Source organism: Gadus morhua, unplaced genomic scaffold (genome assembly GCF_902167405.1).
Source record: "Gadus morhua unplaced genomic scaffold, gadMor3.0, whole genome shotgun sequence".
NCBI lineage: Eukaryota > Metazoa > Chordata > Actinopteri > Gadiformes > Gadidae > Gadus > Gadus morhua.
The window spans coordinates 462,066-488,448 of record NW_021964145.1 but is presented as its reverse complement, the minus strand read 5'-3'; the positions used below and the strand labels follow the sequence as shown (position 1 = coordinate 488,448).

Genomic DNA, 26,383 nt, shown 5'->3' with positions numbered 1-26,383 from the left:
ATTGATTTGGCCATAATTATTCCAAATTAAAAATGTCACTTCATCACTAAACAAGACGATGAGACGGTCAACAATAAAGCATTTATTTATTGGATTGGATCAGTTAAGTATGCATTAAATGCGTCAGTGGATGTGGGTGACATGTGTTGGTCATAGAACAAACTGTGGAGGTCCTCTTGCAAGAACAATTGCATTGAAAAGGGTACGGCGGGTTCGGGCTGTGTGCTCAGTGTCACTGCGCACACAAGTGACCTTGGTGTGGGCGGGGTCTCCGTGTCATGGCTGTGTGTGTTTCCAGGGCTGGGGGTGGCTGAAGAGGTGGCCTGTGCTGTTCCAGTGCTGCCATCAAGCTGTAGGGACACCGTGGCCTGCAGATGACTTACTAATAACTCCAACCCTTCCACTCTCTTCTCCAGTGCACTGCATGACATGCAGGAGTAGTAGACCGGATGGATGGCAGGTGTGGATGGGGAGGAAGCCAGAAATCCAGCGGCAACTGGTCCTGGAGAAGGTGGGGGAGGGGCCAATGGAGAGCACTTGGGGGTTGAGCGGGGTAGATCCAACCAAGACACCATCGAGCAAGTGGGCCTTGTTGCCCTCAGCTCCCCAAGCTTCACCACAACAAGCCGCACCAGGGATACTGGTGCGGCCTGTCTTTGCTGCCATGAATCGTCCCCCCCAAGCTGCCCCGTCCGGGTAGCGGGGAGGGTAAACTACTCGGGCCCTGTCTAACGGGGACAGGTCCTCGTAAAGGCCGATGAGCTCGTCTACCCTCCCCTCGGACAGGGCATGTTCGTGGCGCAGCCCCACTAAGGCCATGGCCAAGCGGACCACGGCCAGGTACCCTGGCTGGTTGTCTGGTCCTCGATACTCCTGCGAACACACGCTGACACGGAAAACAAGTGAAACGGACGCCACAGAGCTCAGCGTTTGATCGAGCGAGTCGCACTCACCTCAGCGGCCTGCTGAGGCTCTGGCGAGGACCGGCCGGGGGAGCGGGGCTCGGGGGGATCGGTCGGACGGGATGGCTCGGGCGCGGGTGCGTCAGCTGGATGCCCTGACCGCGGGTCCGTCCGAGGAGCGGTGAACTCGCCAGGCACGTGGAGGGTGAGGTCCTCCAACTCCTGCCGGCCTTCGGCGAGCTCGTCGTCCTCCTCGGTAGTTGTCTCGCCCGTTGGCACCGCCGAAGGTTTGCAGGAGGTCATCGATCAGCCGCTCGGTCGCCGCAGCTCCACGCGTGCGGCGACGGCAATGGAGAGCCATCTCCCTGCGGCTGACGTGCCTCCACACTCCGGCGTCGGACGAGAAGGTCATCCCCTGCGCCTCTAGCGTCCTCCTCTTGGCGTTGAGCAACCGGGCTGTGTCCTCTGGGTCCCACAGGAAGATACTGGCAGACAGCTGCTGCAGGAAGGGCTTGTACAGCTGGTGGCTCTCGGTTGTGACACCTGATGCGTAGCGTCGCATCAGGTGCCAAATGTCCAACCGGACCACCAGCTTGTCCCACTCCTGGAACGCAGCAGCTGCCTTGGACCCCCCGTGGGACGAACAGCAGTCCCGGTCGACATAGAGGACGCGAGGCTGCGCTACCCCAGCGTCCCGGTACCGCCTCATTAACCCCGCAGCCATGGGCAACAGGCCACCCCCCTCGGTGGCCGTGAGCACGGACATTAGCACCTGCCCGTGCTCGTTGCCCACGTTGGTCGCCCAGGCTGCGGTATGGGCGGCGGCACCGGCGAGCTTCCGGGTCACCTGTTTGAAGGCGAGGCGACAGACACAGACACAGACACAGACACAGACACACACAAACACACAAGTCAATAAGGCTGCACGCACGTCGCAAGAGTGTAACGCTCGTGCTCCGACACCACATTCACCTTCTTGGTCGAATCCATCTTTAGGATGGATCCGAAGACTGAGGTGACCCGGGCCTTCACGTCCTCCAGGCGAGACAGGATGTCGTGGCAGTACACCACCAACAGCCAGCCGTACTGCGGCACGTCTGGCGATGGTTTCGGCGGTGGGGTGCACTGGCGCACGACACCCGTCGACGTGAAGGGCTCCATGACGCTGAGGTAGTGTATGGACCGCCGCATCCAGGCCTCTGTGTGTGCCTCACAGAGTTTTTTTTGCAGCTGCGTGGCGCTGTTCCCCCGAGTACGCTCACGCAGCTGGATGATGACCCGCCGGTCGCAGGCAAGCCTACAGGGGAGCGCACGTGTTACAGAAGAGCCACACGCAGACACACCGACAGTTTTCAGACAGCTGCTTACTTGTAGGTGAGGATCGCCGGGAAGAGGGCGCGATGCCCCTCTCCCAGCTGCCTCACGACCTCCTGCGACCAGGCGGCTACCTTCCTCCGACACCGACGGCACTCCAGGTACTCGGTGGCCATCAAGTACCAGCCGTCGATGTCCAAGACCTTCCGGATGGTCTTGTACATCCCACACTTGGTGAGATGTTTCTGGCAGCATGTCGGCCGGGGACCCCACATGTGCAGGGGCGCCCAGAGGAACAACCGACACGCGAAGAAGGCAGCCGCCGAGGCGGGTGGCTGAGTATAGTTCAGCCGGGGCTGGGGGGGGTCCCACCACAGCTTGAGGTCCGTGGTTAGCTTGAGGGACCCCCCGCTGGTCTGCTGGAACAGCGCCCGGCCGATCCACTCCTGCTCTGCCCCGGTGAGGGCTGTCCGCCAGCCCTCAGGCAACCGGGTCTGTGAGGAGGATGAAGACAACACAGACAAACACACCGTGAGGAGGGCGAGTCGCTGCTGCGTACGCAGTCTGACGGTCGTCTCCACCGAGTCGTGTGTCTGTGAGTACGACGGGCGTGTGTCTGTACCTCAGCCCGAGCAGGAGCGGGCGTTGCCGGCTGCTCCACGTCGCCCGTCGTCGTCGTCTTCCTCCTCTTCTTCTTCGGCTCCGGCGCCAGGGTGGCCTCCCCGCACGGCGTCTCCTCCACGGAGACGCCACGAGGCTCCACCCTGGTCTGCGCCGGAGCCCGAGCAGGAAGCCCGACCGTCGGTGGAGCAGCCGCAACTTGTGGTGGTGGTGGTGGTGGTGGTGGTGGTGGTGGTGGTGGTGGTGGTGGTGGTGGGGTGGAGGACGGTGCCGGGGGAGGTGGAGTCGGAGGCGTCACCAGCGGGAGCGGGAGGGCCTGAAGGACCTGTACGCCAGCTTCAGACACGGTCACGCACAACCAAATGGCATCAGCACAATGAGAGTGACGGGGCAACACACGGGCAAGCGAGACTAAGTGAGTCTGAGCATTCATGACGTGCAGCATGCTGTTGATTAGATAAAATGGTTTAGTGCTACAAGGCGACTGTTAGTTACAAGGCGAGGTTTGCTAGACTGGGAGTTTAATCAAATCCACATTACCACCACGTGAGAGAGGACGGCGCGTCTACCACCTACAAAGACGGCTACATCACCTGATAAACCTACCTTTATCCTTCAGGCATCAGCTTTAGCGACCAGCAAATTAAAAAGTTACAGTTAATACAAACATACTGACTCAAGAATAGATATCCAAGGCCAATGTTACAGTGCGACACGTCCGGTGTGGTGCCAGTTACCCATTTCTACATCAGTGACCATCCGGACCAGCTCCTCGTCCGTCACCTCTGTGGTGGGGGGCGGCGGAACCGAGGGGCGCTGGTCTCTGACGGAAGACACCGCTATGGGGGGGGGGGGCAACGGTCAGTAAATCGTATACACTCAACCTCTGTTGTGTGTAACAGAAAGAAAGAGCTACCGACCTGGAGCTGCAGGCCGTGCTGGTGGGCTCATCAGTCTCCTGATCTGGGCCTGCAGCTCCCTGGGGCCCATCGGACGCCCGCGCACAAGGGCCGAGAAATTGGGAGCGGTCGGCTTGCGGGGCGGCAGCACGGTTGAAGCAGCGGCCTGGCTGGTGGTGGTGCTGGGGCCGCTGCTGGTGCTGCTGCTGGCGGGCGGAGGGGGTGTAGCAGCCGCCTCCGCCGACCGCTCCTTGTCTCGGCCCAAGAAGTACTGAATGGCGGCGTCCATGGAGCTCCCAGGCTGCGGTGTCTTCCGTCGTAGCCACTTGACGTATCTGCAAGACAATGATCGAAAATCAAAAAATATAAACATGTCACAGCACCGTCTCCACTGCCCTTCACCACAATATGACTTACTCCTGACGGTCCTTGTCCTTGGATTCGTACAGGTCCTTCAGGGTGTCCTCCTTGAACAGCCCGAAGCCAACAAGCGCCTCGCCCCCCCGCCCGGGCAGAGTGGCGCGAGCCCGGGCCTCCTCCTGCGCCCGGCGGAACTTGAGGTGCTCCGCAAAAGCGGGGTGGGCGCAGGAGTAGCGGGCGAGGCTGTCCTTGTTGGCCATGAACGGGCTGTCCAAGGCACTCGTCTCCCGCTCCCGCTGGTGACTGGCGACCAGGTGACAGGCGTAGCCCGCGTCGTTCTCCAGGAGCCACCGGAAGGTCTGACCCCGGTACTTGCCAGGCTGGATGCTGTGGCAGCCCAGCACCAGCATGGGGTTCCCGGGGTCACCACCCTCGGAGACGACGCGGGCTCGGGCCTCCTTCTCCACCTCCTCCGGCCTCTTGGCGCTGGCGGGAGCCTGGGTCCCGCGTGGCCCCATGGCGGCGGTGAAGGCCGCCGCCGCATCAGAGGCCCGCAGGACCAACTGATGCGACGCGGTAATCCTCAAATTTGCAAAAGACATCTACAATGACAACAAATGACACGACACAGCATTAAACGAGCATTGCATTAAACGTGCATTACAGTTTACTACCTTAAAGTGACTTTTATGTTCATGGATGCTTACAGGAAAGATAACAGAAGGTTTGAAAGGTTGGAATGCTAATCGCCGCGCCACCAGTTTCAATGGGAATCGCGACTCACCGTAATTTCAACATTAATTTTAACATATTTATAATTCGAAATTCGTCCCAGCATTTATACCACATACACACTAGGGTCTATAGCATATAACCGAGTCTTCCTCTAACATTTTAACGCATTTTTCACGATTTACCAGTACTCGTTTTCAAGGCTAACTCCCGCGCAATCCGTTTCAATGGCAATCGCGACTCTCCGTAATTTCAACATTAATTTTAACATATTTATAATTCGAAATTCGTCCCAGCATTTATACCACATACACAATAGGGTCTATAGCATATAACCGAGTCGTCCTCTAACATTTTAACGCATTTTTCACGGTTTACCAGCTCTCGTTTTCAAGGCTAATCGCCACATCCTACCTTATCACCGACTGCAGAGATAATGGCTGACACACGTGGAAGGTTTTCCTTAAGTTCATGCTGATGCGTGTTGCTGATTGGGCGGGGCGCCCCTTTAGCTGAGGTCCCTTAAGTCGATGCGCTGTTGCTGATTGGGCGGGCGAAAGTTGGGGAAAAGTTAAGGGGAAGATTTGTGGCTGCCGATTGGCTGAGAAACAGAGAGCATCGCTGGGCAGATAGCGCAAGGATGACACGCAAATTCGTGAAGCGTTCTATCTTTTAAGTTTTAATTCAAAGTTTTGGAGTTCTAGCCAACTTCCTTCATATAGCTGCCATTGACCCCCCCCCCCCCCATGTAAAATCTTGTGAAAATTTGAGCACGTGTGGAGTCAAAAAAGTTCACACAGAAAGTGTCTAGGAGCACGTTTTAGGCCATTTTGAGTCGTTTGCTAATGGGTTAGGGTTAGGTTAAGGGCAACTTACCACTTTTCAAAAACGTTTTTTTGGACCTAGCTCGGGCAAACAGCGGGGCGTGGGAATTCCGAGACCACTCTCGGATAGCTCTAGCCCCAGCGGACTTTTTTGGGTACTGCAATCTTGATTTTAAAAATTTGAAGTGAAGCGATTTAAAGGAACAGCGGAGCGTGGGAATTCTGAATAGTGCCCGTGGTAGCCCTGGGGCCCCTCTACACGCCCTAGTCCCTATTGTGGGCGATATTTTTGAAATTGGCAAATTCCTGTGTTCCATACACCGCACAACCCCAGGAAATGCTGAAACAATTACAAAATAACCTGCACCTCATACACAGCATAGTACCATGTATTTTAACATTGTTTCGTTTTGAATAAAGCAAAAAACTTACCTTAGAGTAGTCCTCCGTCTTCGTTGGTTCATTTTGGTACGGTAACTATGAAGCAGAAGGGAGGGAATTTGGCGCCCCAAGTGGCAACTTTTTTTAACATTGGAAAACACCTAAAAGCGTTGCCATGGGAACAGGGAGAGGGGCGTGGGAACATGAACCCTATGGGGTGGTAGCTATGGATCAGGGCTACGTCTGTGCCAAGTTCTGGCCACCTGGTGGCTTGGTTTGGTATAGAAAATTGAATTTGAAATGTTCAAATTTGTGCCACTCGGCAAGGGAAAAATTTGTGCCACTCGGCGAGGGAAAAAGGGGTATTAACGATATTTGGTGTGGAAGGTGCTCTAGGCTCCTTAGACAGGTGTGCGAAGTTTTGGAGTTCTAGCTAACTTCCTTCATATAGCTGCCGTTGACCCCCCCCCCCCCCCCCCCCCCATGTACAATTTTGTGAAAATCTGACCAAGTGCGGAGTCAAAAAAGTTCACACAGAAAGTGTCTAGGAGCACGTTTTAGGCCATTTTGAGTCGTTTGTTAATGGGTTAGGGTTAGGTTAAGGGCAACTTACCACTTTTCAAAAACGTTTTTTTGGACCTAGCTCGGGCAAACAGCGGGGCGTGGGAATTCCGAGACCACCCTCGGATAGCTCTAGCCCCAGCTGACTTTTTTGGGTACTGCAATCTTGATTTTAAAATACGTAACAATATCATTCTAAACAAATACAAAATGGTCACCAAGGTCAAGGCCACCCTCCCCACACCACACTCTACAAACATTATTCGAGAGCGCCCCCTATTGGACATAAAGTATAACTTAGCAACCGTTAAGTAAATACGATCTCATTCTAAATCAATACAAAACGGTTACCAAGGTCAAGAACCCCTCCCCACACCACACTCTACAGACATTATTCGAGAGCGCCACCTATTGGACAAGGATGCAATTCAGGTCTATAAGTAACAAGACAAGAAAATAAAATTCACAATAAGGGCTTTTGGTCTGTCATATTTTGCATATTGTAATGTAATAATAATTATAACATAACAAAGGGTTCTCGTCTTCATTTACGACGAGAACGGCCGGTCAAAAGCGTTGATTTCACGGGGATTCGATCCGACGCTTTGGGTGTCTCTGTTGTCGTTCGCTGATTGCTGGGTCGTAAAAAAAAAGAAGTTCTTTATCGACGCGACGAGTGAGGTGGGTTTTTTCCTCTTTTCTGTCGGATAAATAAAGAGAAGAACGTTCCTCAGCCACGTTATCTTTTGCGCTATCGGTCCATCGAAGCTTTCTGTTTCTCAGCAACCGCAAATCGCCCAACGTATGAATCGTCTGTTGTAGCTCCACCAGCAGATAGCGTTTGGTGTCTGAGCAGAGGTACATAGGTAACTGAGGATTAGGCGGTTATTGTGTTACTTCGGTATCACATCTACTAAAATTGGAACGATACAGAGAAGATTAGCATGGCCCCTGCGCAAGGATGACACGCAAATTCGTGAAGCGTTCTATCTTTTAAGTTTTAATTCAAAGTTTTGGAGTTCTAGCCAACTTCCTTCATATAGCTGCCATTGACCCCCCCCCCCATGTAAAATCTTGTGAAAATTTGAGCACGTGTGGAGTCAAAAAAGTTCACACAGAAAGTGTCTAGGAGCACGTTTTAGGCCATTTTGAGTCGTTTGCTAATGGGTTAGGGTTAGGTTAAGGGCAACTTACCACTTTTCAAAAACGTTTTTTTTGGACCTAGCTCGGGCAAACAGCGGGGCGTGGGAATTCCGAGACCACTCTCGGATAGCTCTAGCCCCAGCGGACTTTTTTGGGTACTGCAATCTTGATTTTAAAAATTTGAAGTGAAGCGATTTAAAGGAACAGCGGAGCGTGGGAATTCTGAATAGTGCCCGTGGTAGCCCTGGGGCCCCTCTACACGCCCTAGTCCCTATTGTGGGCGATATTTTTGAAATTGGCAAATTCCTGTGTTCCATACACCGCACAACCCCAGGAAATGCTGAAACAATTACAAAATAACCTGCACCTCATACACAGCATAGTACCATGTATTTTAACATTGTTTCGTTTTGAATAAAGCAAAAAACTTACCTTAGAGTAGTCCTCCGTCTTCGTTGGTTCATTTTGGTACGGTAACTATGAAGCAGAAGGGAGGGAATTTGGCGCCCCAAGTGGCAACTTTTTTTAACATTGGAAAACACCTAAAAGCGTTGCCATGGGAACAGGGAGAGGGGCGTGGGAACATGAACCCTATGGGGTGGTAGCTATGGATCAGGGCTACGTCTGTGCCAAGTTCTGGCCACCTGGTGGCTTGGTTTGGTATAGAAAATTGAATTTGAAATGTTCAAATTTGTGCCACTCGGCAAGGGAAAAATTTGTGCCACTCGGCGAGGGAAAAAGGGGTATTAACGATATTTGGTGTGGAAGGTGCTCTAGGCTCCTTAGACAGGTGTGCAAAGTTTTGGAGTTCTAGCTAACTTCCTTCATATAGCTGCCGTTGACCCCCCCCCCCCCCCCCCATGTACAATTTTGTGAAAATCTGACCAAGTGCGGAGTCAAAAAAGTTCACACAGAAAGTGTCTAGGAGCACGTTTTAGGCCATTTTGAGTCGTTTGTTAATGGGTTAGGGTTAGGTTAAGGGCAACTTACCACTTTTCAAAAACGTTTTTTTGGACCTAGCTCGGGCAAACAGCGGGGCGTGGGAATTCCGAGACCACCCTCGGATAGCTCTAGCCCCAGCGGACTTTTTTGGGTACTGCAATCTTGATTTTAAAATACGTAACAATATCATTCTAAACAAATACAAAATGGTCACCAAGGTCAAGGCCACCCTCCCCACACCACACTCTACAAACATTATTCGAGAGCGCCCCCTATTGGACATAAAGTATAACTTAGCAACCGTTCAGTAAATACGATCTCATTCTAAATAAATACAAAACGGTTACCAAGGTCAAGACCCCCCTCCCCACACCACACTCTACAGACATTATTCGAGAGCGCCACCTATTGGACAAGGATGCAATTCAGGTCTATAAGTAACAAGACAAGAAAATAAAATTCACAATAAGGGCTTTTGGTCTGTCATATTTTGCATATTGTAATGTAATAATAATTATAACATAACAAAGGGTTCTCGTCTTCATTTACGACGAGAACGGCCGGTCAAAAGCGTTGATTTCACGGGGATTCGATCCGACGCTTTGGGTGTCTCTGTTGTCGTTCGCTGATTGCTGGGTCGTAAAAAAAAAGAAGTTCTTTATCGACGCGACGAGTGAGGTGGGTTTTTTCCTCTTTTCTGTCGGATAAATAAAGAGAAGAACGTTCCTCAGCCACGTTATCTTTTGCGCTATCGGTCCATCGAAGCTTAGAGTAGTCCTCCGTCTTCGTTGGTTCATTTTGGTACGGTAACTATGAAGCAGAAGGGAGGGAATTTGGCGCCCCTAGTGGCAACTTTTTTTGACATTGGAAAACACCTAAAAGCGTTGCCATGGGAACAGGGAGAGGGGCGTGGGAACATGAACCCTATGGGGTGGTAGCTATGGATCAGGGCTACGTCTGTGCCAAGTTCTGGCCTCCTGGTGGCTTGGTTTGGTATAGAAAATTGAATTTGAAATGTTCAAATTTGTGCCACTTGGCAAGGGAAAAATTTGTGCCACTCGGCGAGGGAAAAAGGGGTATTAACGATATTTGGTGTGGAAGGTGCTTTAGGCTCCTTAGACAGGTGTGCGAAGTTTTGGAGTTCTAGCTAACTTCCTTCATATAGCTGCCGTTGACCCCCCCCCCCCCCCATGTACAATTTTGTGAAAATCTGACCAAGTGCGGGGTCAAAAAGGTTCACACAGAAAGTGTCTAGGAGCACGTTTTAGGCCATTTTGAGTCGTTTGTTAATGGGTTAGGGTTAGGTTAAGGGCAACTTACCACTTTTCAAAAACGTTTTTTTGGACCTAGCTCGGGCAAACAGCGGGGCGTGGGAATTCCGAGACCACCCTCGGATAGCTCTAGCCCCAGCGGACTTTTTTGGGTACTGCAATCTTGATTTTAAAAATTTGAAGTGAAGCGATTTAAAGGAACAGCGGAGCGTTGGAATTCTGAATAGTGCCCGTGGTAGCCCTGGGGCCCCGCTACATGCCCTAGTCCCTAATGTGGGCGATATTTTTGAAATTGGCAAATTCCTGTGTTCCATACACCGTACAACCCCAGGAAATGCTAAAACAATTACAAAATTACCTGCACCTCATACACAGCATAGTACCAGGTATTTTAACATTGTTTAGTTTTGATTAAAGGAAAAAACTTACCATAGAGTAGTCCTCCGTCTTCGTTGGTTCATTTTGGTACGGTAACTATGAAGCAGAAGGGAGGGAATTGTAACTAACGCGTGTGAGAGAAATACCGTAGAGCTACTTCGAGCCCCAGGCTCTCTGCGGGTCTGGCTATCAGCTCTGCACTCCAATCTCTCTGTCGAGCTTGATAGGGTCAAGTGGGCGTGGCCGGTGCGACATAATAGTTCCTCCCTCCACGCTTGTCTAAAGGTGCTGCCATCTGTGCCTGGAGTAGTTATTGCAGCTGATGTGTTCGATCCTGCTTCCTAGTGGCTATGTGAGGGTTGTGCAGCTTATGTGTTCGATCCTGCTTCCCAGCGGCTATGTGGGGGCAGCTTATGTGCTTAAAATACGTAACAATATCATTCTAAACAAATACAAAATGGTCACCAAATACAAAATGGCCGTCATGAGGCAAGATGTAACCCGTGTTACATTGCTTGCAGATGGGGACCGTCCTGGAGTCTAGGGCTGGCCCGAATGCCATTTTTCAGGCTCCGAATACTCGTTGGTTTTTCCGAGCGAATATTTGAATACTCGTTCCAGAAAAAAACACCATTAAAAACAACATAAATAATCCCTATATACTCCCTGGAACTGATTTTGTCAGTATCTGTATATTTTGTTGAAGATTTAATAGCTTTTGAACGTTAATTAATAGGCCTAAGTAGGAACGTCCGCCGGCGCCCGACTATCTGCGAAATGCGGACGTCGTTGAGGCACGCCGCACGCGGACGTAATTGAGGCCCACGCTGTTGGTGGGCGGGGATTACCAATTTTTCAGTGCTACGGCTCACGCCTAGGGATAACCCAATAGCGATAGCCTTAAAAGGCGAAGCCTATACGACATAGAACTCTCGGGTACGTCCCATAATCCATCAAGAACCCTTTCTTCATATAAGGTTTCCATGGTTGGTTTACCCGCATAGTTGTTCATCCTTATTCTTCGTTGTTCGGTTGGCGTCCGGATAGGCAAGATTTTTCGTTGTTCGGTCGGTGTTAAGATAGGCAAGATTTTTCATTGTTCGGATGACGTTAAGATAGGCAAGATTTTTCGTTGTTGGGTTAAGGTTAGGGAATAAGGATAAAGGATTAAGGCCACGTTTATACGTAGCAGGGCATTTATAGAAACAAATATTTCCCCCCCTCCGTTTTCAAAAATAACATTGTGCACACAACATCGTTTTCAAAAAAGTTGTCGTTTACATCAAAACGCATAAATACGCCGTTGGGACATTATAACTATGCCAAACCTATGGGTGGCAGTGTAGGGAGAAGGATAAAGCCATGCAAGCCAATCAGAATCCTCAGAATCAACAACAACGAATAACACGAGCGTCTTCCTGTAACAAACAAACTGTAAACATAGGGCGCTCATATGACGTTAAGCATTTCCTGGCGCATAATGTGACGTTTCAGAACCTAAAACCCCGTTTCTATCCGTTGACACGACAACACGTAACCGGCGTTTTCAGAAATCTCCACTTTGGCCGGAGTTTTTATAAATGATCGTTTTCTGTGACAAAAACTGTGTTTTCGTGTAAATGAGAGGCCAAACCGTGTGAAAATATCTGCGTTTTCCCTTTGTGTAAACGGAGCCTTAGATTTAGGTCAGTGGTCGGGATAAAGACTCGGGTTAAGGTTAGGGAATAAGGCTAAAGGTTAAGGTTAGGATTAAGATAAGTGGTTGGAATCAATAAATTCGCTAAAAGGGCTAAATACTAGGTCCGGGTTCACCCTCGGCCTAGTCCCTAATGTGGGCCAAAATTTGGAAATTTGCAAATTCCTGTGTTCCATACACCGCACAACCCCAGGAAATGCTAAAACAATTACAAAATTACCTGCACCTCATACACAGCATAGTACCAGGTATTTTAACATTGTTTAGTTTTGATTAAAGGAAAAAACTTACCATAGAGTAGTCCTCCGTCTTCGTTGGTTCATTTTGGTACGGTAACTATGAAGCAGAAGGGAGGGAATTGTATCTAACGCGTGTGAGAGAAATACCGTAGAGCTACTTCGAGCCCCAGGCTCTCTGCGGGTCTGGCTATCAGCTCTGCACTCCAATCTCTTTGTCGAGCTTGATAGGGTCAAGTGGGCATGGCCGGTGCGACGTAATAGTTCCTCCCTCCACGCTTGTCTAAAGGTGCTGCCATCTGTGGCCGGAGTAGTTATTGCAGCTGATGTGTTCGATCCTGCTTCCTAGTGGCTATGTGAGGGTTGTGCAGCTTGTGTGTTCGATCCTGCTTCCCAGCGGCTATGTGGGGGCAGCTTATGTGCTTAAAATACGTAACAATATCATTCTAAACAAATACAAAATGGTCACCAAATACAAAATGGCCGTCATGAGGCAAGATGTAACCCGTGTTACTTTGCTTGCAGATGGTGACCGTCCTGGTGTCTGTTACGTATTTTAAGAACATAAGCTGCCTCCACATACAGTGGCGGTTTTAAGGGGTGGCACGGGGTGGCATTTGCCACCCCAGGTATATAGTTTGCCTCCCCAGTTGCCACCCCATTTTATTTCCAATTAAAGTATCAATTCTAGTTTTCAAACATAGTGGTTTATTCACATAAATGCGCTTACTATCTTCTCTCTGACCCACCCAAGAAGACTACTTTTTAAAACATCCTCCGACCTCACCCCCACTGGAATTTCTAAATGGTTTCGCCCTTTCTGCCAGTCACGCACCGTGACTGCGACCACCGTCTCAACCAGCACCACACGAGTAATCTCACCTATTGCAATTTCAGCGGCGTGAAAATAATGAACAAAGGAGGGAGAGGTTGGTCAAAATCATCAATCCTTTTCATGTAAACTAAGCCAATACAGCCCTGTACTGAGTCACAATTTTGGAATCCAATTATTTCTTTTGGTTTTAGCATAATCCACTGCTAGCATGGTGCGCTAGCGCTATTCGTGTTCCAGACATAGCTAACTAACAACTAGTTCCAAAACTAGCGATAGCAGCTATTTGTCTTTGCTTTGGGGTAGTTCTAGTAGATTAATTTTAAAATGTTGTGTTAGTTTGCATAGGTTGCTGTTCATCAGTACCAACGTCAGTACTAGTGGTGAAACGGATCAGTGTGTCCACGGTTCGGTTCAGATAACCGTTTTGGGCCTCGGTTTCGGATACGGTTCGGATTAGGATCATGTCCGTGGTAGTAAAAAGGCGGACTTTTTTTTGACGGAGGGTTTGGGGGAGAAACACAAAAATGAATGAGACCCACAGGCTATTTGCAATGTGTTAATTGACTGCAATCAGACAACTTGCAAGGCTTTTTTGTGCAATAAATGTTCCCCTAAATGCATTTGAAAACATGGTGCACTGAGTGTAACATGTAAGGGATAACGGCCGACGAGGCTTAGAACTCTGGCGACGAGCGCAGCATGAAGCCAGAGTTGCCTCTACCTGTCCATTATTTCCATCGAACCGGACGACCTCGAAGGCCGTTATCCCGCTATCACCCGTTTGTATTTATCTCCCGTATATTTAGAATATAATTGTATCAATTGCTTTCTTTAAATTTAGGAATCGTGCGCTTGAACTTCAGAAAACAACCTATTACAGCTACCTCATTGGCTCGGGCAGCACTGGAGAGAATGCATTCCGCTGGGTCCTAAACACCCTTTTGTATCGGACGTAGGCTACAGTAGGCAAAATACGCTACATAAGGCAATGCCTTCATGAAACCGAAATCCGCGGATCACCAGAATGTTCCGAACTGTGGTAAACGAACCGAACGGATTCGGATACAATTCGAATCCGCTGCAGGCCTAGCCTAGTCAGTACCATAGTAAACATTGCATAAACATAGTAAACAGATGTGTGTGAATGTAACATTGAATTTACAGACCATAGCTACGTGACTTTAATCTAATAACTTTCATGTTGATGTCTAATCTAGGTAGGAGACAGCAGAGTATTTTGGTTTTTTTTCACCCACCCAAAAGAGCAAAGATATTAGAGCAGACAGAGGAGACACCTGAGGGAGAGGATTGTGAGCATGAAGTGCAGGAGAGAGAGGAGGAGCAGCAGGGAGAGGAGGTGCGTGAGCAGCATCAGGAGCAGGAGGGAGAGGAGGAGCGTGAACAGCATCAGGAGCATGAAGGAGAGGAGGAGAGTGAGCAGCATCTGGAGGGTGAGGAGGAGCAGCAGCAGGAGGGAGAGGAGGAGCGTGAACAGCATCAGGAGCATGAAGGAGAGGAGGAGTGTGAGCATCATCTGGAGGGAGAGGAGGAGCAGCAGCAGAAGGGAGAGGAGTGTGAGCGGCATCAGGGGCATGAAGGAGAGGAGGAGTGTGAGCATCATCTGGAGGGAGAGGAGTGTGAGCGGCATCAGGGGCATGAAGGAGAGGAGGAGTGTGAGCATCATCTGGAGGGAGAGGAGTGTGAGCGGCATCAGGGGCATGAAGGAGAGGAGGAGCGTGAGCTTCCACCTGGAGCTCATGGTATGTCAGAGCAGTGTTGCTCAACTTTGAGTTAGAACTAGTGGTTTGGGGGGGTTTGAGAGATCATGAAGCTCATGAGCCATATTTGTATGTTTTGTCTTTTGATGACATGGGCAATAGCAATATAGGCTTTACAATTGTCTTTTGCACATTGAAGTTGCATATTGAACTTGTCCATTAATTAAATATGCATTAGCCTCTCAGGTACTGTATGTGTCAGTGTTTCCCTCACTGCACTAGTATGTTGAGTTTCTCTCTCTACTTATAGATATATCAAAGACAAAGTTGGAAGGACCAACACAGCCACACCTGAAAGCCTTTCCCAAGACCATGCAAGGCTGTGCACTGCGATCTTTCCGCAAGGACTGGTATGCTGAACACACATGGTTAGAATATTCACAAGCACAAAATGCAGCGTATTGTTTTGCTTGCAGGCATTTTGGCTGTTCAAAAGGGCAGGGCACTGTTTTTTCATCAAAGGGGGGTTACTCCAATTGGAAAAAGGCCACTAACAAAGATGGGGGGTTTAGTTTGCACAATAAGTCAGAGGCACATGCAAATGCGATGATGGCATGGGGGGAATACCAAAAAATGGCAAAAAACAAAACATCAGTCCTGGGTATGATCAGCAAAACAAATAAAGATCAAATTGAAGAAAATAAGCATTACTTAAAAACTCTAGGTGAAGTGCTGCTCCTCAAAGCCACACAAAACATTGCCCAACGTGGTCATAGGGAATCAGAGACATCAAAAAACCAGGGAAATTTTCGTGAAATTTTAAATTTGGTGAGTAAGCATGATCCCTTCATTAAAAAAAGGTTAAAAGAGGGACCTAGAAACGCAACTTACACATCCAAAGCGATTCAAAATGAGATCCTGGACAACTTAGCAGAAATGGTACTGGGTGAAATTATGGATGAAGTTAAAGCCAGTAAGTATTTCTCAGTTATGGCAGATGAGACAAAAGATATAAGTAAAAAGGAGCAAATGTCCATTGTCCTGAGGTATTATTATGATGGTGCGGTACGTGAGAGTTTTCTGGGGTTTTCGGAAGCAAAACACTTGGATGCAGGGAGCTTGGCTAGCATGATCATTGCTTGTTTGACGAAATTTGGTCTTGAATACAGGGAAAACCTTGTCGGTCAGGGATACGATGGTGCATCAGTGATGAGTGGGACTTGCTCGGGAGTCCAGACGAGGATTAAGAAGGAGGCAAAACATGCATTCTATGTGCATTGCAATGCACATTGCCTAAATCTGGTGTTGGTGGATTGTGTCAAAAAAGTTCCAGAAGCTGGAGAGTTTTTCTCCTTGCTTCAACATTTGTATGTGTTTATGTCTGGCTCGTATGTCCATGAGAAGTGGCTGCAAAAACAAACAGAAATGTTTCAAGGTCCACCTAGGGAGCTGCCCAGCCTCAGCGACACCAGGTGGGCGTGCCGCTATACGGCATGCCGAAACATAATGGATCGTTTGACAGCTGTATTGAAAGTTTTGGATGATGTGGCTAATGAGTCCGACTCTGAGAGAGCTGTTAAGGCAAGGGGTCTGTTTCATCAGATTGACCTAAACTTCATTGGACTACTGACAGTCTTTAGAACAGTGTTGGGTGAGACAAAATATGTCAGTGATCTCCTTCAGTCACCAAACACTGATTTATTGAAGGCTGTAGATATGGTGGAATGTCTTGGGCAGACTTTGGATGAACATCGCAGCAACCACAGGCGGTTTGATGAAATGTGGGAGACAGTTAAGCAAACATGTGAAAGTTGCAGAATCCCTGTGGCTGTTAGGTTGAAAAGGGTAAAAAAAACAGGCAAAAACACTAAATGACAGCGTCGTGACCTCAACACTGGGACAGAGAGGGGAGGTTGATGGCAAAGATGCCTTTAGACGACAAATATATCTTCCAATCATTGATCAATTAATTACTGAGATGGAGAAGCGCTTCTCCAAGGCTAACATCAATATAATGAGGGGGATTCAGGGTCTAAATCCTAACAGTGATTCATTTTTGAGGGAGGACCTAATTAATCTGTTAGGTGGAGAGTACAGTGCAAACACCGAAGACTTGGCCAATGAAATTAAGCAAGCAAAACGACTTCTGGAAAAATATAAAGGAACAGAAAACAGTCCATCCTCAGTCAGTGGTTTCATTAAATGTTTGGAGCCATTTAAAGAAGTTATGTGCGAGCTGTACCGGTTGTGTATAATAGCAGCTGTTCTCCCGGTCACCACTGCCGGCTGCGAACGCAGCTTTTCGGTCCTGAAACTGGTTAAAGACCACCTGCGGTCAACAATCAGTGCTGAACGATTATCAAATTTAGCAGTGCTGAGTATCGAAAAAGAGAGAGCTAAAGCACTTGACCTAAATGTCTTTGTAGAGCGGTTTGCTGCAAAACACAAAAACAGCCGACTGAAGTTGTCTTAAGCACTTGATGGATGAAGCCTCCTGTGTGATACTTATTAGGACTGGTGAATTATAATCAATGTTCAGACTTTTTGATGTTCTTAATTAAGTATTTTTGTCTGAACAGAATAGAACTGAACTGAAGAGAATCGACTGGAGTCGTAAGATGTTTTTTCTGAAATTAATTTTGAATAGAATGAGAGGGCCATGTGTGTGTGCCTGACAGAGAAGGGAGGGGGGAGAGACAGTGTGTTCATATTTAGACATACATTGTAGTTCATGGATTAACCTTGATATGGATGAAGTTTTCAGTATTCCTGTTGTATGACTGATGGTACTATTCAGTAGTACGAGTGTTTACACATGACTTTTCTGTATTTTTTTTTTCAATAGAATCGAACAGGCCCCAAATATGTGAACCTTAAATGGTGTGTGTGTGTGTGTGTGTGTGTGTGTGTGTGTGTGTGTGTGTGTGTGTGTGTGTGTGTGTGTGTGTGTGTGTGTGTGTGTGTGTGTGTGTGTGTGTGAGCGATTCTGTTACTGTTGTCAATTCCAGTCTTCTGCCAAAAATAAAGTGTTATGGTTAAAATGTATCCTTTCTTCAAGACTGACTTCATTACCTAGAAAAAGATGAACTTGTAAAAAATATATGCAGACCTTTCAAAATGGTTGCATGTAGAAGTACTAACAGTATGAGGTTTATTTGTCTCAAGGGCAAATGTCCTGCAGGACTAGCAGACATAAACACTTGTATTTATCTATTCTTCTACTGGGAGAGCACCTGAGGAAGTGGCTGACTGGGAGCCCAAAGCTGAATATTCAAAACCACCAATATACAAAGGGATTAATAGACATGGCAGGTAAATGAACTCAAGGGAAAATAAAGAAATGGCTCCTACACAGTGCAGACATGATTTTATGCTTGGCACGCGTAATTTTACCATTTACCTTAATGACCATAGATATGGCATCTGAATGGATGTTGATCATTCACATTCTGAAGGAATTCTTATGCAATTATAGAAAACACTGATGAAGTAGTGTAATCAGTTTTCCTTGGTGTTACAAACAATTGTTATATGACTATGTGAGTTAGAACTATTTTTTTCCCATAAATTGCTCCCCGCACCTCCGCCCCCCCTCTGGACCTATTGCCCCCCCTCTGCCACCCCAGGGCAAAATCTCTAGAACCGCCACTGTCCACATAGCCTCTAGGAAGCAGATTAAAACACACAAGCTGTATTACCCTCACAGAACCACTAGGAAGCAGGACCAAACATATAAGCCATAAATACTATACACAGCCACAAAGGGAGCAGGACCTTACTGAAGGCTGCAATAGCTGCCTTTAATTAAATAATTATATTCAAGGAGCAAGGGGCCAGAAGTGTGTTTTTTATGGGACTGTAGATAGAAGGTATCCACTCCCGTCTAGATCTAATGTTTGTACCGTGTTGGAGACATATTACATGTGCTGAGTAGTTCTTCAAGGAAAGGGTTCAAATCCGGGATAGCTTTTAAGAGAGTTTATTGTTAAAGTAGGCATGTTTCGGCATGGTAAGTGACTATTGAACGAAAGTCTAGGAATCGTGTCGAACACGTGTGAGAGATAATAACTCTGGCTACTACGGGACATGGGCAGAGGCCCATGTCCCCTCGCGGGGGTCGCTGAAAATCTCTAAAGCTCTTCGCCTCGTGTGCACAAGTAGAGTCCGTCAAGTGGGCGTGGCCGGGGCGAAGTAAAGGCTTTTGCTTCTTCATATTGTTACGTATTTTAGGAACACAAGCTGTATTTCCCTCACTTAACCAATAGGGGGTAGGACCAAACATATAAGCCGTAAATACTACACATAGCCACAAGGGAAAGCAGGACATTACTGAAGGCTGCAATAGATACTTTAGCCACAGAGGGCAGCACCACAGACCAGGCGAGGAAAACCGAGGATTACGTCACACCGGTTCCTCTCCAAGTCTTCCGGTCCTCGCTGAGTCCATAAGAAGCCTCCAGCTCGTGAAGGCAGATCAGAACTCTCTCGGCAGCGACTAGACATAGGTGGGTTTATGCCTGTGATCAGCTAGGAGAATACGCTCGCACGTGCTTAGAACACATCTTCAATCTCTCTTTACTTCAGAGCATCAGTTTACCATACCGAAAATACTTTATACAAATAAAGTCTCTTTAAAGCTATTCCTTTGGATTCGACCCCTCTTTCCCTGAAGAACATTGCTATATATATATGTAAAGGTGCTGCTATCTGTGGCTGGAGCAGCCTCCAATAAGGTCTTGCTCCCCTTGTGGCTATGTATAGTATTTACGGCTTATATGTTTGGTCCTGCTTCATTGGGTCATTGTGTGGGTAGCTTAGATTCTTAAAATACGTAACAATCCCTCCTTGGTCATCTCAGATGACCAAACAATAATATTTTAAATCATAAACACCATTTACCACACCGAAAACATAATCAAAGTAGGAAAAATCATCAACATCATCAACCGTGTGGCAGAAACTCTACCGAATAGAGAAAAACCACTATGCGTTCCCGATAATACTGAAACGGTATTCACATTGTGGGTCTCATTGGAAATACAGGTCATTATTTAACAATACAACAATGAACATATATCTTGTTATCATACAATCATATGGTCAAACAGCACTCAAACAAAAGTATCCATAGAAATCCTGAGCTAACACTTTTGGTTATGTGCTACAAGGTCATACAATTTTCAACATGTGCAAAAGTAAAGTAAAAATTGGTAGTCATAATACAATTTTAAAAATTCTAAATGATTGATAGGCTAGCATGGATATGGGTGGTTCAGGTGATCTTCGTGTATTGCATGTGGGTGGTTTTGGGCGTTGTTATTATCGTAGCCATTGTTTCTTCTGTCGCCGTCGGGCCTGTAATTCATGAACCCAAGACTCGTCCCTCCTTGTCAAGGGCTCAGCTCACAAAGAGGTTTATTTTACATCATGGGAGCTTCCAAACAGGTTCTCCATCGTCGTCGTGTCAGCAACAGGTGGCCTGTAAACAACCGTCTCAAAGAAGATCAACAGTACCATTATCAATGCAGCGATACAGAAATAACGGGTTGCACTCGCAACCAAACAATACTATATAATAACAAACAACTCGTCTTGGTGGTTCAATAATTAATTATTCAAATAAATCCGGGATATTGATTATCTTATATACAGGCGCTTCTACTAGAATAGTATAGGTGTTGACTATTCTACATATTACAGCTGGATAGGGTCGGGCCCCTCAGGTGATGTCTCGTCCACTTTCACCGGATCATATCTGATCCCCATGTAAGCCTGAATGGCACTTGGCGCTTCTGTAGCGCCCACTGCTGTGGTGATCAGCCGATGCAGTAGCCCTCGTGCGCAGGGAATACAACGGCAGCCGGCTACAATTAACACGGTTACTGCCATTATTCCCGCGACGGGCACTGACTGGATCATGCCTTTCCACCTCCCAAACATATTCTCCATCCATCCTGTCAAAGGGTCATAATGCCGGAGTTCTCTGCCTATTCGAACCTGAGGGATTGTAATCGTGCCAGTGCCCTGGCCACCAACACATCCGGAGCTGTGTTATTGGGGATAAAAGTACAACATGTTGTGACTATCACATGTTGTGACTTCGATTTGGAAGTCGAAAGTGGGAATTGGGAAGGTTCCAACTTCCAAATCGACATATGTTCAATGGTGATACTTCCAAATCCCAACTTCCAAATCTACATATGTTCAATGGTGACACTGACAAATTCCATCTTCCAACTTCCAAATCGACACATGTTCAATGGTGACACTGACAAAAATTCCAAATTGGGCAGTGTAAGGTCTGGCTGAATCTGGGTGACACTGACAAATTCCAACTTCCAACTTCCAAATCCACACATGTTCAATGGTCATACTTCCAACTTCCAAGTCGACACATGTTCAATGGTGACACTGACAAATTCCAACTTCCAACTCGAAATATGTTCAATGGTGACACTCTGACAAAAATTCCAAATTGGGCAGTGTAAGTTCTGGCGGAATATGGGTGACACTGACAAACTCACCGTTGAACATACAGGTGCTGGTCAAATTATTAGAATATCATGAAAAAGTTGATTTATTTCAGTAATTATATTCAGAACGTGAAACTTACATATTATATCAATTCATTACACACAGTGTGATATATTTGAAATGTTTATTTCTTTTAATTTGGATGATTAGTACTGACAATTACTGAAAATCCCAAATTCAGTATCTCAGAAAATTAGAATATTAGTTACGACTAGTACAAAAAATGATTTTTTAGAAATGTGGGCCAACTGAAAAGTATGAACATGGAAAGTTTCAGCATGTATGGCAATCAATACTTAGTTGCAGCTCCTTTTGCCTGAATTGCTGCAGCAATACGGCGTGGCATGGAGTCGACCAGTCTGTTGCACTCCTCAGGTGTTATGAGAGCCCAGGTTGCTTTAATAGTGGCCTTCAGCTCTTCAGCATTGTTGGGTCTGGCATCTCGCATCTTCCGCTTCACAATACCCCATAGGTTTTCTATGGGGTTAAGGTCAGGTGAGTTTGCAGGCCAATCAAGAAGAGGGATACCATGGTCCTTAAACCAGGTACTGGTAGATTTGGCACTGTGTGCAGGTGCCAAGTCATGTTGGAAAATGAAATCGTCACCTCCATAAAGTTGGTCCGCGGCAGGCAGCATAAAGTGTTCTAAAACTTCCTGGTAGACTGCTGCATTGACCCTGGACCTCAGGAAACACAGTGGACCAACAGCAGCAGATGACATGGCACCCCAGACCATTACTGACTGTGGAAATTTTACACTGGACTTCAGGCAACGTGGATTCTGTGCCTCTCCTGTCTTCCTCCAGACTCTGGGACCTTGATTTCCAAAGGAGATACAAAATTTACTTTCATCTGAAAACATAACTTTGGACCACTCAGCAGCAGTCCAGTCCTTTTTGTCTTGAGCCCAGGCGAGACGCTTTTGACGTTGTCTCTTATTCAAGAGTGGCTTTACACGAGGAATGCGACAGCTGAAGCCCATATCTTGCATACGTCGGTGTGTGGTGCTTCTTGAAGCACTGACTCCAGCTACAGTCCACTCTTTGTGGATCTCCCCCACATTTTTGAATCGGTTTTGTTTGACAATCCTCTCCAGGGCGCGTTTATCCCTCTTGCTTGTACACTCTTTTCTACCACATCTTTTTCTTCCCTTCGCCTCTCTATTAATGTGCTTGGACACAGAGCTCTGGGAACATCCAACCTCTTTGGCAATGACCTTTTGTGTCTTGCCCTCCTTCTTTAAAGTATCAATGGTCATCTTTTGGACAGTTGTCAAGTCAGCAGTCTTCCCCATGATTGTGTGTCATACAGAATCAAAACGAGAGACCATTTAAAGGCTTTTCCAGGTGTTTTGAGTTAGTTAGCTAATTAGAGTGTGGCACCAGGTGTCTTCAATATCTGACCTTTTCACCATATTCTAATTTTCTGAGATGTTGAATTTAGGGTTTTCATTGGTTGTCAGCTATAATCATCTTCTTTTTGGCAAAAAACACTTATAATGTATCAGTCTGTTTGGAATGAATGTATACATTCTACAGGTTTGACTTTCTAAATGGAATTAATGAAATAAATCAACTTTTTCATGATATTCTAATAATATGACCAGCACCTGTATATATAGATTCCCGAGCAGGCACCTTGCTCCCTTCTTCATCCACTCGACGGGCTTCCATCAAGTCTTCAGGGCTTGGTGGTTGCGCACTGGGTTTCAAATCAGGAGTGGCCTTGTTGGTGTCCATATTGCGATGTTCGGCCGTGATCTTCGTTCTCTGGGTTAGGGTTAGGTACGGACACAAGGCTTTCTTTGTGTTACGGGCATTTATAGATCCAAGTGTGACCGGCTGAATCTGCGTTGTGTTTGCCTGCAGTCAAAGTGTTCATTTTGTTTTGATTTTTTTTTCAGTCATGATCTTTTGTAATTGGCTGCAAAGATAGGGCACACAACATAGGCTTGGGTGCCTTCTTGGGGGCTCTTCTTGGCCGCTTCCTTCTTGTAATAACAGTAATAACAGGTTTTGCAGTCATATAGATATTCAGAGCTCTGAGAGAAGATGGGAAACATAATCCAACAGGAAAAGGCTTGCTTAACAAAGCATGGAAAATGAGATTTACCTGTCGAAAGAACAAAACTGCCTCGTCACATAGCTAGAATAACTACTGTATTAAGGAACAGCCTATAAAATAAAAATACACAAGGATGCACAGAAAACATGTACCTTTAAATTGCACTGATAAAACTATTTTCCATCAACTTAATAAGAAGAGTGAGGTTACAAATTGTAATTACATTTGACAAAGTACTCATTCTTAACAGACAATTCAATTAAACTTTGAGTAAAGTCACCCTAGACCCCTGAATCAAATTTGTTACCATCGTCCCCCGTAACCAACATTGGTATTCATGCAGGTATTCATTCCTGCCATATTTGAATGGCAGGAATGAATACCTGCCATTCAAATAGCCTATTCACCCCTCTTATACAGGAGCCTAGAGCTGAAGACTATCGTCGTCGTTACCATCGTCCCCCGTAACCAACAGTTAAGAGGCACCAAGGAATGAATACCTGCCATTCAAATTGCCTATTCCTCCAATGCCTCCCAATGCTTCCTCTTGATTCACCAATCTGATTCAAAACTAGAACAAACCAAACTCCCATAAGATATTCAAGTAATTTCAAATAACACAATAGGGGATTATCACGCTTCCTGGTTCCGGGATTTGTCTTCGTTGTGCATGAACACTTCCGGCGCACTTCCACCATGGCTGAAACAAAGGCGAGATGTCACTGCTCTCTGTTCCACTTTGTACATCTAACAAACAACACCAACCCTACTTAAGTTTTCATGGATTCCCGACTGAAATGAGTCTAAGGAAGAAGTGGATTCAAGCGGTTTGCCGGGATGAAGGGCCAAACTTTAAAATAAAACAAGGTAGCATGTTTGTTTGTAGCCGGCACTTTAGTGAATCAGACTACAAACGCTACAGCTAGCAACCAACCGGGGTCACACCAAGTGACTGAAAATCGGGTCTTTACCGTCCCGTTTCCAGTGGAACAACTGGGGACTGCCAAGAAGGGGGTCTGTTTATAAAAGAGCATCAACTCGCTTAGGCCATGACGTTCACCCATCCCTTCCTCTGGAGCAACCGCTGCCCTGTGAATAAGAGCCGATGGAGGAGATCTCAGCTTCGGTGGTGATGACAGAACATGATTTCGGTTCTGCTCCTAAACCAGGTTTGTCAGTGTTTGTTAGTGTTCTGAAATATTGGCTTACTATTACCCCATACTGTTCTTAAACCACCTACCTGACAGGATGTACTACCTATGGTTTAATCACAGAATGGGCTATTAGTAGGTTATACCGAGGAGGTAGGTCAACTTTTCAGAACTCAGGCACAACATGTTTAGTCTTATTAATGTCCCAGCATTTGACCAAACCACAATGTGAAAAGCTTCATCACAAGTACAAATGTTGCATTTTATATCTTACTTACTTACAATTAATTGTAAAGGTGAATATTGAGCTATAAAAAGCAAAATTTAAAAGCAATATTGAGCTACAAAAAGCAATTTCTTTAGAGGTCCAAACTGCTTCCAATATGCAAGTCACAGCCAAAATCTGGGTTAGATGTTTTAATTTCATCTCATACAGGTGCACTGGATGCTGCTGCTGTAAACATACAGCAATTGGAAGAAACAGTCAAGGCGCTGATGAGAGCTGTCACAGCTGAAAGTGCATTTTCACAGATTCTGTGTCTCAGACGCGGACATCCTTTTTTACACCAGATTCACGTCAAGAGATGTTTTTTGTGACTTCTGGGAGGTTATTCAACCATCTGCCTCCATGTTGGTTTATTGGTCGAAAGCTCAGAAAAGAAACAAACATTTGAACCCATTTCTCCCAGTCCAACGTGTAGACTGCAACTGGTTGAGTTTTTTCTCTTCTGCTGCCGGGTTGCTGCAGGCCTGCAAGAGAAGGTGCTGGCTGACATGTTTCAGGTCAGTGTGTCCACTGTCTCCCATGTTGTTATACCGTGGGCCAACTACCGTTACCTGCTCCTTGGCTCCCTCCCCATCTGGATGAGTAAACTGCAAGTCAAGAACACCATGCCAAGATAATTTGTGCAGTACAGTCCAGATGTTCGGGTAATCATCGACTGCACCGAGGTGCAGTCGATGATTACCCGAACATCATCTTACAAGAACACAACAACCTTTAAGGCCTTGATTGGGATTGCCCCTTGTAGTGTTGTGACTTTTGTGTCAAGTCTCTTTACCGGCTCCATCTCCGACCCAGAGCTGACTGAACGAAGTGGACTGCTGGATTTACTGGAGCCAGGAGATGGCTGCATGGCAGACAAGGGTTTCACCATCGAGAAGCCACTAGCTGATCGTGGGGCAACGCTGATTATACCACCCTTCAAGATGACAGGTAGGCATGAAAGGAATGAACATTTCAAATTAAAACTTTGACCCAAATGTGACCATTAAGATATGCAGACAAATGTTTAAGATGGACTGAAGCACTCACAATAATATTACTAATTAATTTATCTCTAACCACTGCGCAGTTCAATGAAGAGGATGCTCTGAAAACACAAGCAATCGCTCGACTTCGAATCCTCGTAGAAAGAGCAATAGGCAGAGTCAAGGAATACCGCATCTGGGAACGCACTGTCCTTTCACCTTGTCTGCGACAGTCAATCAGCTGTGGACCGTCTGCTGTGTGATGACCAACTTCCAGGGACCACTTGATTTAAAAGGCTACATCCCTGTTGAATAGTGTTTCTACTCAAACATGTACCTATAAATATTAAATATAATATATAAATATTAAAACGAGAGGCACTGAACATTTGGAGTGGTCCCTTCATTTTTTCCGGAGCTGTAATTTTGTACACTGAAAACATTGTATATATTGAATGACATGTAATGTAATTGAATGAGAAGTCTTTCATCTATAATCAATTTTAAAGTCCAGTCAGTCCATCCTGAAAGTATTCAAAATAAGGTTAATATATAATGTAGTAAATGATG

General features: G+C 46.6%; 2 protein-coding genes, 1 long non-coding RNA gene and 1 other non-coding gene across 4 annotated transcripts; 2 read left to right on the top strand and 2 right to left on the bottom strand.

Moving 5' to 3' along the window:
• Positions 1 to 415: 415 nt before the first annotated feature.
• Positions 416 to 3,282, bottom strand: LOC115539182 (uncharacterized). The gene is made up of 5 exons (XM_030350325.1): positions 3,274 to 3,282; positions 2,866 to 2,985; positions 2,271 to 2,809; positions 1,875 to 2,199; positions 416 to 1,749 (listed from the first exon to the last, which is right to left on the bottom strand). Exons 1-5 carry the CDS (start codon positions 3,280 to 3,282, stop codon positions 1,045 to 1,047), a joined length of 1,698 nt encoding a protein of 565 aa, XP_030206185.1. The 3' UTR covers positions 416 to 1,044.
• Positions 3,113 to 4,065, bottom strand: LOC115539177 (disintegrin and metalloproteinase domain-containing protein 15-like). The gene is made up of 2 exons (XM_030350321.1): positions 3,758 to 4,065; positions 3,113 to 3,676 (listed from the first exon to the last, which is right to left on the bottom strand). Exons 1-2 carry the CDS (start codon positions 4,023 to 4,025, stop codon positions 3,540 to 3,542), a joined length of 405 nt encoding a protein of 134 aa, XP_030206181.1. The 5' UTR covers positions 4,026 to 4,065; the 3' UTR covers positions 3,113 to 3,539.
• Positions 4,066 to 7,484: 3,419 nt separating this feature from the next.
• LOC115539197 (U6 spliceosomal RNA) lies at positions 7,485 to 7,590 on the top strand. The gene has a single exon (XR_003975760.1). It is a non-coding gene; the product is annotated as a U6 spliceosomal RNA (small nuclear RNA).
• A 16,800-nt stretch (positions 7,591 to 24,390) lies between these two features.
• LOC115539190 (uncharacterized) lies at positions 24,391 to 25,847 on the top strand. The gene is made up of 3 exons (XR_003975754.1): positions 24,391 to 24,580; positions 24,999 to 25,345; positions 25,644 to 25,847. It is a non-coding gene; the product is annotated as an uncharacterized LOC115539190 (long non-coding RNA).
• Positions 25,848 to 26,383: the final 536 nt, after the last annotated feature.

Excerpts from the sequence above, each read along its gene's own strand:
- LOC115539182 (XM_030350325.1), bottom strand. Across the intron at positions 2,810-2,865 it reads CGGGCGACGTGGAGCAGCCG|ACACACGACTCGGTGGAGAC; the intron begins GCAACGCCCGCT and ends TCGTACTCACAG. Across the intron at positions 1,750-1,874 it reads AGATGGATTCGACCAAGAAG|GTGACCCGGAAGCTCGCCGG; the intron begins GTGAATGTGGTG and ends GCCTTCAAACAG.
- LOC115539177 (XM_030350321.1), bottom strand. The coding sequence starts at position 4,025 with ATGGACGCCGCCATTCAGTACTTCTTGGGCCGAGACAAGGAGCGGTCG. Across the intron at positions 3,677-3,757 it reads AGCACGGCCTGCAGCTCCAG|CGGTGTCTTCCGTCAGAGAC; the intron begins GTCGGTAGCTCT and ends CCCCCCCCATAG.